The sequence below is a fragment of the Cebus imitator genome, unplaced genomic scaffold (genome assembly GCF_001604975.1).
Source record: "Cebus imitator isolate Cc_AM_T3 unplaced genomic scaffold, Cebus_imitator-1.0 Scaffold153, whole genome shotgun sequence".
NCBI classification, from domain to species: Eukaryota; Metazoa; Chordata; class Mammalia; order Primates; family Cebidae; genus Cebus; species Cebus imitator.
Genome location: NW_016107468.1, coordinates 4,420,047 through 4,435,406, shown reverse-complemented (window position 1 = coordinate 4,435,406; position 15,360 = coordinate 4,420,047). Strand labels below are relative to the sequence as shown.

The following is a 15,360-nucleotide window of genomic DNA, read 5'->3' as shown; positions in this document are numbered from 1 at the left end:
AAAAAAAAAAAAAAAAAAAGAAGCGTAGATTCAGAAAATAAATATCAAATAAAATATAAATACCAAATATAAAGATATGACTGAAATAATACTCAATAGAATCTTATATATAATAATGAAAAATTGAAAATAACCTAAATTTCCAAGAATAGAAACAGATCATTATTAATAACATCAGAAAACACTCACGATTTAGTGTTAAATAAGTGATATATCATCCACTCCTAATCTGCATAGAAAACAGAGTCAAAGACAGCATACTAAAACTTCAATAGCTGCTGTCCCCAATTGATGAGTTTATGGTGAGTTTTTTTAGAAAAATGCAAATCAAAACCATAATGAGATACCATTTCAACCAATCATAAAGGCTATTACTAAAAAGTCAAAAGAAATGACAGATGCTGGAGAGGTTGCAGAGAAAAGGGAACGGTTATACACTGCTCATGAGAATGTAAATTAGTTCAGCCATTGTAGAAAGCAGTTTGGTGATACTTCAAAGAGCTCAAAGCAAAACCATTTGACCCAGGAATCCCATTACTGGGCACGTACCGAAAGGAATATAAACTGTTCTGCCATAAAGACACATGGACAGGTATGTTCATTACAGCACTATTCACCATAGCAAAGAAATGGAATCAACCTAAATGCCCATCAACAGTAGACCAGATAAAGAAAATGTGGCACATATACACTGTGGAATACTATGCAGCCATAAAAAAGAATACCATCATGTCCTTTGCAGCAACATGGATGGAATTAGAGGCCATTATCCTAAGCAAACGAACTCAGGAACAGAAAACCAAATACCACAGTCCTCACTTATAGGTGGGAGCTGAACGCAGAGTACGCATGGACGCAAAGAGGGGAACGATAGACATGGGGCCTACTTGAAGGTGGAGGGAGGGAGGAGGGTGAGAATCAAGAAACTACCTATCAGGTACTATGCTTATTATTTGGGTGATGAAATCATCTGTACACCGAACCCCTGTGGCATGCAATTCACCTATATCACAAATCTACATGTTCCCCTGACCATAAAATAAACATTGAAAGAATAATAATAAATAAAGTACAACATAAAGCTTTTTGTAATGAGGCCCTTTCTATATGTTTCTGGAACACTTTTACAACAACTTTTTTGTTTAGCTAATCTTTCATAAGCAACAGGAGTACTAAGTTTATTTATTGATGAGGAAATGAAAATAAAAACTCCCCTAAGAGCTACAAATAACAATGGAAAATATCACAGACTTCGGGTCTACACCCACTCTTACCACCGGTCACTCTCCCCGAATGACTGAACCCGAACTTACTTGGTGGGACGATAATCCGGAATGGAACGGTCCAGTGAAATTTTTTCACTAAGGTAGGAATTGTAGCCATATTTCTCATGGGGCCCCTTGGCCTTCTCTTCCTCAGCGGGGGAAAGAGTAGCCGGAAGGCCCCCTTTGCCCCGCCCACCATAACCTTCGATGAGCCCAAGGGATTTTGATAAGCCTAGAAAAAGCGGGAGAAAAAAAGAATTATTAGAAAACTGCCATAAGAGGATGTATCACTCAATCTCCACTATAGCTTCAATAGACATTTTAACATTACTGGTCAAAAAAAAAAAAAATGATGTCCTCAATTTATCCAACTCAGGTATAGGCCGCGAAAACATTTCTATTGAGAGGAAGGTCAAGGCCACAGAGAGTTACAGGGTTAAAGTCTGGTTACCAATTACAATCCTCTCCCTCCGTCTTGGCCAAAAAATACAAAAATTAGCTGGGCGTCGTGGTGCACGCCTGTAGTCCCCAGCTACTTGGGAGGCTGAGGCAGGAGAATCTCTTGAACCCGGCAGATGGAGGTTGCAGTGAGCCGAGATCGCACCACTGCACTCCAGCCTGGGCAACAGAGCAAGACTCTGTCTCAAAAACAAAGCAATCCTCTCTCTCCTTTTGGGAACTGGGGTGAGATTGGGGTCTGTAAGAGGGAGAGACCATCTAAACTGGGAGAAATGGGGACCAGAGAGGACACAGGACATGAGACAGAACCGGGGTCATTATTCATGCCTGTTTCCCTGTTGCTAGGAGGAACTACAGCAAGAGGGAGTAGAATAAAGACCCAAGTCACAGATCACTGCCAAACTGCAGGTGCTTTTGCTTCATTTGAACAGAAAGCGACATACAGATTGATTTTCACCCTGAGTTTAAAGGGTCCAACATTCTGACACAGCTCTTTCTCTAATGGTTTTATTTAAATTTTATCTAAATGGCAACAGGAAATACAAAATGTCTGAGAATAAATCACAGAGGAAAAGAAAAAAACTCACAAGGGTGATAACCGTGCCAAGCAGAGTTGGAGGCCTCTGCAACAAGCCTCACTGAGCAACGCAAACTCCCAGGATGGTGGCGGCTTTAAACCTATTATTTCCATTAGAGGATAAACAGCTTGATGGGCAATTTTTAAATCCTGGAGTTATGGGAGGCTTTACTACTTAACTAGAAAACTTTCGTTGTTAAGGATCCTCATGGCCTTCTGCCATTTCAAATGTTCCAGCTACTCAGCACATACAGACACACACACACACACACACACACACACACACACACACACAACCACTTGATCCATTTAAATGATGAATAACCAATATCCAGCATTTCATTGCTGCCACTGACAGAAAGAAGACAGACCAGGCTCCTTGGCTCTTGGCTTTCACAGTCTGGGCAGCCCGAGGCACCCAGAAGGATCCACACTTTCCAAGAAGACATCCCCTAAGCAAGTTAAGAGCCAAGAAATCTGCTCCAGTCGTGAGATAGTTCCCCATCACCTAGTGGCAAAGCTTGTATTCTCTCTCCTGCTGCTCTGGAAACAGAAATTTATTTTCTGTAATATCAAGATCGAAAGCAAAGGTTGAGTGAGCACCTCAGTCAATGTCAGATGAGCATCATTTTTCTGCCTGAGAATCATTTCCTCCGTCCAATACGCGCTTCCATCTTTTCTTGCAGCCATCATCTCCATAGAGACCTTATCAGGGGAGAATTAGGGTACTCCAGCACTTTCTATCTGCTCCCTCATCTTGAATCTGATCCACACCAATGTGTAACAAGTATTCCAATGGCATCCCCTGAACTGTCCTCAGAACTCTACAAGGACTCTTCATGTGTTGAGTACAAATACCTGTGCTTGGTTTTAAAATCACTTGTGATGCAGCATTACTAGTGGGAATGTACAGTGGTGCCGCCACTTTGGAAAACAGTTGGGTTTTTCTTCAAAATGCTAAATATAGGCTGGGCGCAGTGGCTCACACCTGCAATCCCAGCACTTTGGGAGGCCAAGGTAGGTGGATCACCTGAGGTCAGGAGTTGGAGACCAGCCTGGCCAATATAGTGAAACTCCGTCTCTACTAAAAATACAAAAATTAGCCAGGTGTGGTGGTGGGCACCTGTAATCCCAACTATTCGAGAGACTGAGGCAGGAGAATCGCTAGAACCCAGGAGACAGAGATTGCGGTGAGCGAAGATCCCGCCACTGCACTCCAGCCTGGGTGACAGAGCGACATTGTCTCAAAAACAAAAAATGCTAAATATAGTAACCATATGACCCAGCAATTCCACTCCTAGGTATAAACCCAAGAAAAATGGAAACATTCATCCCCACAAAAACTTGTACACAAATGTCCACAGCTGCATTATTCTTATTAGTTAAAATGTCCATCAACTGATGAATGGAAAAACAAAATACAGTATCTCCCAAAATATAGTATATAAAAACAAAATATAGCATATTATATTGACCAATGGGATATTGGGCAATATAAAAGAATGAAGTAGTGAGCCAAGCTATGACGTGAGTGAACCTTGACTTGAAAATGTTATGCCAAGTAAATGAAACTAGTCACAAAAGACCATGTAGTGATTCTATTTATGTGAAATATACAGAAAAGTTGAATCTGTAGAACCTGAATGTAGATCCGTGGTTGCTTAGGGAAGGGGGGACTTGGGGAGAAAATGGAGAGTGACTGTTAATATGGATAGGGACTCTTCCTGGAGTGATGGGAATGTTACAGCATTAGATCATGGTGATGGGTGCACAAATTTGTGGAGATACTAAATAACCACTAAACTGTACACTTTTAAATAGATGAATGATATGAGCTCTGTAAAATATCTCAATATGGCTGGGCGCGGTGTTTCACGCCTATAATCCCAGCACTTGAAGCGGCCGAGGTGGCCAGATCACTTGCTGCTTGAGGTCAGGAATTTGAGACCAGCCTGGCCAACATTGTGAAACCCCATCTCTACTAAAAATACAAAAATTAGCCCAGGGTGGTGGCACGCACCTGTAATCCCAGCTACTCAGGAGGCTGAGGCAGGAGAATTGTTTGAACCCAGGAGGCGGAGGTTGCAGTGAGCCGAGATTGTGTCACTGCACTCCAGCCTGGCAACAAAGCAAGACTTTGTCTCAACAACAACAACAAAAACCCTCAATACAGTTGTTAAGAAAAAAACACTTAGGATAGACAATTCTATTCACAGCAAGAGGAAAGGCTACCCAACATAAAAAATTTCTAGCAAAATCCCTGAAATGCTCAATAAAACAATTTTAAAATATTTAAAATATATATCTGATCTTGCAAGAATGAAAGGGAAACTCCTAGAGGTAAGTTAAAATCAGAGTTGAGTCTATTTCTGCCCTCAGAGAGAGGGATAGGATGGGTTGCTGCAGTTTCAGAGCTCAAGCGTGCACAGGATATGAGATTTGGGGTTCTCTTGAGAAATATCATTGAAACTGAAATATCTGCAAAAGTTTTAGGCTCCTGAAAGACTGGAATTTTTTTTTTTTTTTTTTTTTGCAAATCCAAGGAACAGCATAATGAGACAAACAAGAAGATGGCCTCTGAGTGTGCTCAGAGTCGGGGTGAAAACATCCCAACCCAGGACTTGAGACTACACATGCGTTTGTCTAAATTTACATGGTATCCAGAGGTCAGAGAATTGCCATTGAAGATTACAAGCTCTTCAAAGAGTACTCAAGACAATAATGGAAACACAGTCATAAAATCTAATTTTTAAAATTTTATATGGAGGAAGGAGCCCATCTAGGCAAAAGTGTCTCAGCCCACAAAAGTCCATCTGCAGCCCTGGGTCCCTTGAGTTCAGCTTTTCATCTAGAAGTGACACATAAAGAAGGAAAGTAACAAGCTCTGAAGCATGGCCGATAACAGCACAAAGGCTGACCCCAGGAACAACAGTAATGACAGCGACCATTTATTGGGTACCACTGTGTGGTGGGCACTCAGCTAAATGTTTCACATTTATTCTACCGTTGTTTCCTCTAACCTCCTGACCAGCTCAGGGGGAAGGTATTATTACAACCTCTGTTTCACAAATGAGGACACTGGCTGAGCGCAGTGGCTCATGCCTGTAATCCCAGCACTTTGGGAGGCCAAGGCAGGTGGATCATGAGGTCAGGAGTTCAAGACCAGTCTGGCCAACATGGTGAAACCCCATCTCTACTAAAAATACAAAAATTAGCTGCGTGTGGTGGCGCATGCCTGTAATGCCAGCTACTCAGGAGGCTGAGGCAGGAGAATCGCTTGAACTGGGACCTGGGAAGCGGAGGTTGCAGTGAGCTGAGATTGGGCCATTGCACTCCAGCCTGGGCTACAGAGCATGTATCCATCTCAAATAAAATAAAATAAAATAAATGAGGATACTGAGTCTGAGAATGTAGGAACGTAGGAACTTTTTCTTTTAAGGGATAGCCTCACTCTGTCACCTTGGGTAGAGTGCAGTGGTGTGATCAGGGCACACTCACTGCAGCTTTGAACTCCTGGGTTCAAGCAATCCTTCTGCCTCAGCCTCCCAAATACCTGGAATTGCAGGTGCATGACACCAACCTAGCTAATTTGTTTTAAAAAATTTTGTAGAGATGGGGTCTTGCTGTGTTGCCCAGGCTGGTCTCAGACTCCTGGCCTCAAGTGATCCTCTCACCCTGGCCTCCCAAAATGCTGGGATTACAGGTGTGAACCACCACACCTGGCCAAATGGATTTTCCACTTCCCTTCCCCAGTACTTGCTAACTTCTCCTCATAAGCCACACAGTCCCCAAAGGGTCAAGGCAAAAGACTCTATCAGAATGGGACAGAATTCTTGACCTTTGACTTAACTTGGCAGCTCCCATAGAAAAACTTCTGATTCTTCCTCTGACTTGATCTGTGTGGTTTGCTTGGCTTGTCTTTTTCTTCACTTGATGATACAGCATGTCTTTTGTTCAGTCTAAATAGATAGCTTCCAATCCAAGTCATTAAATTTCACCTTAGAGCTAAAATGCATTTCAGCCGTGTTTACCAAGCACACCGCCCTGGGCAGCCTTTCCAATGCAGTCAGAGGGGCCAGAAGAATTTTTTTTAATAAAATGGTATAGAAATTAAGACCAAGTATGCATGCGTATCCACCAAGGAGACACAGGGAATGATGGTCCTGATGAGATTTCCTTTCTCCTTCTGTGGCATCATTGCTCCCATGATGAAAGGTATTCACGTAAGTAACAGCCTCCAAAAAGATCATTCCTCACAGTGTGATGTAACACCTGTGAATTATATATTTTGTGGTCCATGTGCTTCCATTTTCCCCCCAATTTAATCTGCCACAAAAGTTCGACAAAGTAGCAAAAAAACAAAACAAAACAAAACAAAAAACCCCACAACAACAAAAACACTGTGCTTATTTTGCAGGCCCCAGGAACTGTTGGGAAAGATAAATAAAAGTTCAAGTCCACCAGCCAACCTCAAGTTGGTCTTGACTTAGCCAGGACAGGTTGACGCTGGAGCAAGTTGGATGACTTCGTGTACCCAGGAAACCTTCTTTTCTGCAAGTGCCCCTTGCTTATTGGTCAGAAGCAGTTGCAACCTTTGCAGCCTGAAACTGAACTTGCAGGCAAAGAAGTCACAAAGTCAAAGGGGGCAAAGAGAGAAAGCGGGAAGAGAATAAGGTGGCTTCTTGGCACCAGGCCTGCAAGAATCCATCATTCCCTTCTTTTCCTCCTGAGTTATTTTATTAGGTCGGTGCAAAACTGATAGCAGTTTTTGCCACTAAAAATAATGGCAAAGACTGAAATAACTTTTGCACCTAATAGCTGGTGATAGTAAAGCCAAGTGGCACTATTAGGCAAGAACTTGAAGATAAAGGGAGGAAGGACAGATTGAGATCCATCATCCTATTGCAACTATGTCAGATATCCTTCATGCTTCTCTCCAGAGCTACTCTCCATCCTTTTCCTCCCAGTTGCATATCCCAGCAGAAAGACCTATAGGGATAGCTATACGTTCACCTGCTTCCTGGCTTTAGGTTGGGATGAACCAATAGGAGGCAACTTAAGGACACTTCCTGACAGATGGAAAGAGAGGCGTACTTATTTTCCCATCTCTTTCCCTACTGGGCTGGGGTTTGATAGAGGCTACATTATCCTCGAATCCAGTTGCTATTAGGCATATCTCTCATAGGATTATAGCTATCCTTGCATTCCATTAACCACTTCCTCCTCTTGCCTCTACAGACCTTATGGTGACAATTGCTTCCTCCTCTGTTGCTAGCCCTGGGGTCATTCACCAAACCTTGTCATTCCTTATTGGTTTCCCTTATCTCTTCACAATCTTTGTAAATATTTTGGTAACCTCTCTTTAACTGCCCTTTCTGAGTGTGCCACCTATCTCCAGCCAGAAAGGAAAGTCTTGATGCTATACCTGTATCCTCACAAATATTTCATCCTACTTGATATGGTTTGGCTATGTCCCCTCTGAAATCTCATTTTGAATTGTAGCTCCCATAATTCCCACATGTTGTGGGAGAGATCCCATGGGAGATAATTGAATCATGAAGGTGGTTTCTCCCATACTGTTCTCATGGTAGTGAATAAGTCTCACAAGAGCTGACAGTTTTATAAGGGGTTTCCCCTTTTCGGTTGGCTCCAATTCTGTCTTGTCTGCCACCATGTAAGATGTGCCTTTCGCCTTCTGCCATGATTGTGAGGCTTCCCCAGCCATGTGGAACTGTGAATCCATTAAGCCTCTTTTTCTTTATAAATTACTCAGTCTTCAGAATGTCTTTATCAGCAGCGTGACAAGGGACTAATATACTACCTATCACGATTGGAAGACTTCTCCTGTGGTCCTATGTTTAGGTGCCCTTCTTAATGGCAGAGATGTGGTCACCTCCAGTGCCTGACACATGGAGGTTATCAGGTAGGTAGATGGATGAATAGAGGGTAAATCTGGAGAACCAACTTGGGGCCGTCTATTACAAACTGAATGTTTCACTTTAAGAAAGCAAATTAAAGATCCATAAGGAACACTTCTAATAGGAGAAGAGGTGTTGAATATATTAAATATCGTAGTCTATTTATAGTAACAAAGAAGGGAATCTCTACCCATGAATGTCACAGAAAAATCAAGCCTGAAAAGAGCCATTTGGTGTGGCAATGAAAGGCACTGGTGACCTTTGAGACAGTGTCAGTGAAGTAAGTGTTTCTAGGGTGATAAGAAAATGAGTCAGGAGATACAGCTGTCACACAGTGAGGATGCCCAGGTTGGAGCAAGTAGACATCTCATATTAACAGTGCTTTTCAGTTCAGCAAGAACCAACTAGAATGTACAATGTATATAAATATATTTCTAAAAGTAACAAATATTACAGTATACCTAGGAATAACTTTAACCAATAAGAAGATTGGTTAAAGTTACTAAATTGGCCAGGCGCGGTGGCTCAAGCCTGTAATCCCAGCACTTTGGGAGGCTGAGGCGGGTGGATCACGAGGTCAAGAGATCGAGACCATCCTGGTCAACATGGTGAAACCCCATCTCTACCAAAAATACAAAAAATTAGCTGGGCATGGTGGCGCGTGCCTGTAATCCCAGCTACTCAGGAGGCTGAGGCAGAAGAATTGCCTGAACCCAGGAGGCGGAGGTTGAGGTGAGCCGAGATCGCGCCATTGCACTCCAGCCTGGGTAACATGAGTGAAACTCCGTCTCAAAAAACAAAACAAACAAACAAAAAAAGTTACTAAATTTACTCATTTGAAAATTTTACTAAATGTAATAAAATAAGATATATATAAATGGCAGAGAAGAACATATCTTTGAGTTGGAAGTTAGAATGTTAGGAAATTGTTAGGAAATTCTTTCTTTCTTCCTTTTCTTTCTTTCCTTCCTTCCTTCTCTCTCTCTCTCTTTCTTTTTCTTTTCTTCCTTCTTTCCTATTTCCTTCCTTTCTTCCCTCCTTCCTTCCCTGCTTTCCTCCCTCCCTCCCTTCCTTCCTTCCTTCCTTGCCTTTTTTGTTGTTGTTGTTGTTGGTATCTCACTCTGTCACCCAGGCTGAAGTGGAGTGGAGTGATCTTAGATCACTGCAACCTTGAACTACTGGGCTCAAGGGATCTTTCTTTTTCAGCCTTCCGAGTAACTGGGACTGTAGTCATGCACTATCATGCATGGCTAATTTTCTTAACTTTTGTAGAGATGAGGTCTCCCTACGTTGCCCAAGCAGTTCCCAAACTCCTGGGCTCAAGTGATTCCCCCGTCTCAGCTTCCCTAAGTGCTGGGATTACAGGCATGAGCCACTGTACCCATTCACTGCCTTTTTAATGTACAGGTTTAATATAATTTCAAATGGGATTTTTTTTTCTGTAACACAACAAAAGCTTCTTAAATCAACCCAGAAGAAAACACAGGTTAGAAAACTTAGAAAGTTTTTTAAAAGAAAAGAAAGAAAAAGGGTTGCCTTCTTTGATATTAAGCTAGAAAATAAAGCAATAATCATTAAAGTGGCATGAAGACTGGGAGGAAATTTTAAATTCAAGTTGGGAGGTGAGGCTGTAAAATACCTGTTTTCTCAAATAATCATCCAGTTTTCCAAACATAAATAAAAATAAGCTCCACTTTTGAAATTTTAGAAATTCCCTTCTCGTGCAGGGAAGCCAATGACTAATTTTTGCACAACATCTCATGTGAATGATGGAGCAGCTCCTTCTCACACGGAGCCCAGGCGTCCTCTGAGGGCCACATGGTTGCTCACCACTCAGCAAGAGCACATCACTCTGCCCATGTCTGTGGTTAAGTTCAGCGCAAGCTACGAAGGCTCAATGGTGGTGGCAAAACAAAAGAGCCGAGGTTGTAAATCGACTCTGAGCTGCCTTCCCACCTTCCTTCATACAAATGAGGACATAATTTTCTCCAGGGTTACAGTGGAAACTTATGGGTTTACAGATAACCAGCATTATTCTTTCAGAAATAGAGTGGTACACACAATGGAGACACAAACTCCAGGACAGAGGGTGACCGCAGCAAAATGCAATTTCATGCCTTGTCAACTCATAAAGCTCCTCATCATCTCAGCAGCCCCAGCCCAGAATGGAGAACCTCCCACCACCCCCCACAAGCCAAAGAGCCAGGCATGTCCTGTGGCCTATCTTCCACTAGGCAGGTGTTTGTTTGGAGGTTTCTGCAAAGAAGCCAGAGCCTTCCTGCAGGCGCGCGTCTCAGGGTGATGCGACGTTATGCTAGATTATCTGGAAGTCAACAAAACTCACAGACAATCCAGAAATTGCAGCCATAGGCTTAATAGTGAGCAATATTCCCGGTTTACTCCTGCCCGACTTCACTGTACTCCTGGCTGGTGGGGAGCCACCTCTCAGAATCCGGTGTGATAATAAAGGTAAATATCTGAAAAATAGGGCTTGTCCTTCAGCTATAAAGACTCACTGACAAACTCCAATAATTAAGAAGGTGAAATAATGGAACAGGAAAGGACAGGCAAGATCAACGGAACTCAAGAGCTTGTTAGGAAATATCGCCAAAAGAAGAGACAGCGCCATTTTGGCTACAATTATTGGTGATAATTATTTCAATTGACAAACGCCTATTAGACATAAAGCACTATAATAAGCACTTTAATTATTACATGTATACAAAATTTATGCTAAATATATGTGTGCTGTATATATATATTTAAATTCACTTAATTCACATGTATATGTGTACATATATACATATACGCCTATATATTTAATTCATATATACATTAAATTAATATATATGATATTTTTAAAATTACTCAAATGACTCTTGGTGTTAACTCACTTTTTTTTTTCTTTTTTTTTTGAGACAAGGTCTGACTCTGTCATCCAGGCTGGAGTGCAGTGGCATGATCTCAGCTCACTGAAGTCTCTGCCTCCTGGGACCAAATGATTCTCCTGCCTCAGCCTCCCAAGCAGTTGGGATTATAGGCATTTGCCACCATGCCCAGCTAATTGTGTATGTGTATTTTTAGTAGAGACTGGGGTATGCCATGTTACTCAGGCTAGTGTCAAACTCCTGAGCTTAGGTGATCTGCCCACTTTAGCCTCCCAAAGTGCTGGAATTACAGGCGTGAGCCACTGTGCTGGGCCTCTTGGTGTTAACTGTTAATATCTCCCAGCCCTGTTCCCACCTCTCCATCTCTTCTGCCACCATCCAGATGCACGCTCCAGCCACGGCTTGTTTGAGTTACTGCAGGCAACTCCTAGCACCATCTTCAGAGTGAGGTTTCCAACATGCAGATCTGAACGCTGCTCGCTTGAAATTCATTACTGCCTTCCTGCCGCCTATAATCCCAAAGTTTTCATGTAATATGCAAAGCTGCTTATTAGTGGAGTCCTTGCCCGGCCTCATCCTCTGCTGCATCCTTTGTTTAAGGTACCCCAGTCTTCTTCTGATGCTTCTAAAGAGCTGCTGCCCTACAGGGTCACTGCCAGTCTTCCCTGCGACTCAACAGAGCCGTGTAAATCCTTTCTGGACACTATCCAACCCAGAAAGTCAGAGGCTGGTGAAAATCTCGACCACAGCATTTCTGACAGCACAGTCTATGTGCCCTTGACTGCTCACTGCATGAGCAGTGGCCTCTTGTGAACAGGAAGGCATTTTTGTGTCTTGCACATAGCAAACACCTCATAAATATCATACATACAATTGAACGGCTAATGACCAAAGTGAGTGAACAAGTGAACGAGTCCATTATAAACTGCACTTGGCCAAATAAAGTACCATGTTCTAGTGTGGATATGGAAATCTCCTGGTAACATGTCAGAAGTTGGTAAGTGCTGTTTCATTAACTCATGTCAAATCATCATTGATTCCCTCATTCATATTTCAGCATGATGATCTTGATATCTGTTGGCAACTGAATTATCATGACGATCTTGACATTTTCTCTTCTGCATTTTCAGCACTTCCCTGACATGATGTCCAAAGGTTATTAATATCTTAAATTAAGTTGTAAGGGTTCAACTGTATCGGCTGCTGCTTGGTGGAAGAGAATGGAGTAAAATGTTCTCTAAGTATAAGGACAATTAGAACACCTGTGGTCCAACTTAGAATCTTGGAAGAAAGGAGAGATCAGCTAGCCCCACACCCCATTTGGTGCAGAAATTCCAGAGACATGGCCACCCAGCTTGTACTGTATTCTCCCAGGGACAAAGAGTCCACCTCCTTGTGATACACTGCATTCCTGGTTTACAGTTTAAATAAATAAAATTTCAAAAATGCATCCCTTTGTTTCTTTACCCAATGATCTTATTTTTTTCTTCTACATCAATCATGCAGACAATTACACTTTCATGTAGTTTTCAAATATTGCAATACATGATTTAAGACATATCATTATCATGTAATTTTCAAATATTCCAAGACATTATCAAGAAATATCATCAACCTGTCCTTTTATCTTCTTTTTTCCTGGCTAAACACACCCACTCCTTCAGCCACCTTAATATGACCATGTTTTCATACTTTCCACAGTGTCTCAGTCAGCTAGGGGTGCTGTAACAAAATGCCATAGACAGAGAGGCTTAAACATCAGACCTTTATGTCTCATAGTTCTAGGGGCTGGGAAGTCCAAGATCAAGGTGACGGCGGATTTGTTTCTTGGTGAGGACTCTCTTCCTGGCTTGCAAAGGGCCTCCTTCTTGCTGCATCCTCACATGACAGAGAGAGGAAGAGCTCATGTCTCTTCCACTCCTCTAAGGGTTCTGATCCCATTGTAAGAGTTTTGCCTTCATGACCTCAAATAAACCTGATTACCTCCCAAAGGCCTCATCTCCAAATACCATCACATTGAGGCTTAGGGCTTCAAAATATGAATTTCAGAGTGGACACAACTTGGTTTATAACACATAGTGATCACTGTAAAATTCTGTCCTAGAAGACAGAACAGGGACTAAGAGGTTTCTAGATCCATGCTTCCCTCAGAGCCTCGCATACTGGAGGTAACTTTTTGCCCATTAACTGAACTGTTCATGTAGCATTTGTAGTTCCAAGAGATATGAATTATTGTTGGACGCTTAAAGTGCCTTTGGAGCAAACTGTCCATAAATTTTCAAACTGCAGTTTTATTCAAAATGACATGTCTTACATATATTATGAACTTTATACTTCCTGGAATCGCTTTACAAAGGTTATTTAATTTGGTCCTCAAAATAGCTTTATCAACAGTCAGCAGATAAGAAAATTGAGGCCGGACATGGTGGTTTACACCTGTAATCCTAGCACTTTGGGAGGCAGAGGCAGGAGGATTGCTTGAGGCTAGAAGTTTGAGACTAGCCTGGGCAACATAATGAGACCTGTCTCTACAAAAATAACTAAAGAAAATTAGCCAGCCATGATGGCACACACCTGTAGTCCCAGCTAGTCTTAGGAGACTGACCTGAGAGAACTGCTTGAGCCCAGGAGGTTGAGGCAGCAGGAAGCCATGATTGTGGCAATGCACTCCAGCCTGGGTGTCAAAGTAAAGCTCTGCCTCACACACACACAAAGAGGAGGAAGGAAGGGAAGGAGGGAGAGAGGGAGGGAGGGAGGGGCTGGGTGTGGTGGCTTATGCCTGTAATTCCAGCATTTTTGGAGGCTGAGGCCAGCAGATCGCTTGAAGTCAGGAGTTCAAGACCAGCCTGGCCAATATGGTGAAACCCCATCTCCACTAAAAATACAAAAATTAACCAGGTGTGGTGGTTCACACCTGTAATCCCAGCTACACAAGAGGCTGAGGTGGGAGAATTGCTTGGACCTGGGAGGTGGAGGTGGCAATGAACTGAGACTGCACCACTGCATTCCAGCCTGGGTGGCAGAGCAAGACACTGTCTCAAAAAGAGAAAGGAAGGAAAGAAGGAAGGGAAAGAGGGAGGGAAATTGAAGCTCAGAGACAATGAAGAATGTTCCTAAGTGTTAGATCTAGAACCTGGGTCTCTGTATTTCAGGCCCCCAAGCATTCCTTAAGGCAATGCTCTCTCAGATTTCATGCGGCTGTGATGGAGAGGATCTTAAAGGCCTGACTCTCACTCTCAGCACCGAACAAACATTGCCACAAACACCCCCTGTGTGAGGAGGCCATAAACATGTATGTCTGTCTCGAACGGGCTCTGGCTGCTGATATGCGCAAGAGTGTCTGTGCAAAGACTATTTCTAACAAAATAAAAAAGAGTTTCAGAACCTTCAGAACTTTCTCAGAGCAGGTGGATGAAAGGTTAATTGTGTTACTTAGCCTCCTAGCACTTACAAAGCTGCGCAAGAGGAAAAAAAAGCTGATCTAGGAGCAGGTTAAGAAATATGCTGAATTGAAGAAGCACTCTCCCTGCCGAGACCTAAGAAATTTGTTGGCATCAAATGTGTGCTTGACCCGTAAAACCAGGCCATGTGCTGCGTCTGCTGGGCACCTCTCAGTTTCAACAACTTTTGGAGAAAATTCTCTTTTCCTTTATGCTCCAAGAACTCCTTCTAGAATTTTTATTCCTAATCAGAGGGGCTAAAGAGAAGGGACAGAGTAGGACACTAAGCTTCATCAATTCTGCCAAAAGCATGTAAATTTCTGGTATCACATGGTTACATCCTCAGTGATTAGAAATTTTGAGTGACAACAATTCTGGTCATATCACAGAAGGTATATTATGAAATCAGAAGGATAAGGAAGAAGAAGGCAGAACAAAAATGGATCACCCTATTAAATGTTGCTACGTTCCTCCCCTCCTCAAAATCATCAGTAATACACATCCCACCATCATCTCCAATTAATTTACAGAATCTGAAAGAATAAAACATCTGTTCTAAAAGAGGTATTCAGAAGCACTATCAATTTTAAACACACATCCAATTCTTCATAAAAAGACCCTCTTGGCAAGATCCTATTTACTTGGATGTAAATTTCTTCCTTTAAGAACTTATCTGAGGCAGGTCCTGGTGGCTCACTCCTATAATCTCAGTGCTTTGGGAGGTCAAGGCGGGAGGATTGCCTGAGCCCAGGAGTTCAAGACCAGCCTGGGCAACATAGCAAGACTCCATCTCTACAATTGTTTTTTTTTTTT

General features: G+C 42.4%; 1 protein-coding gene across 1 annotated transcript in view; it reads right to left on the bottom strand.

The window, feature by feature from the left end:
• The window catches only part of GALNT17 (polypeptide N-acetylgalactosaminyltransferase 17), a 273,645-nt gene that overhangs the window by 87,099 nt on the left and 171,186 nt on the right, over positions 1–15,360 (bottom strand). Inside the window, exon 2 of the mRNA XM_017543329.2 lies at positions 1,314–1,497. Coding sequence (XP_017398818.1) covers positions 1,314–1,497 — 184 coding nt within the window. The remainder of the gene's footprint in view (positions 1–1,313; positions 1,498–15,360) is intronic.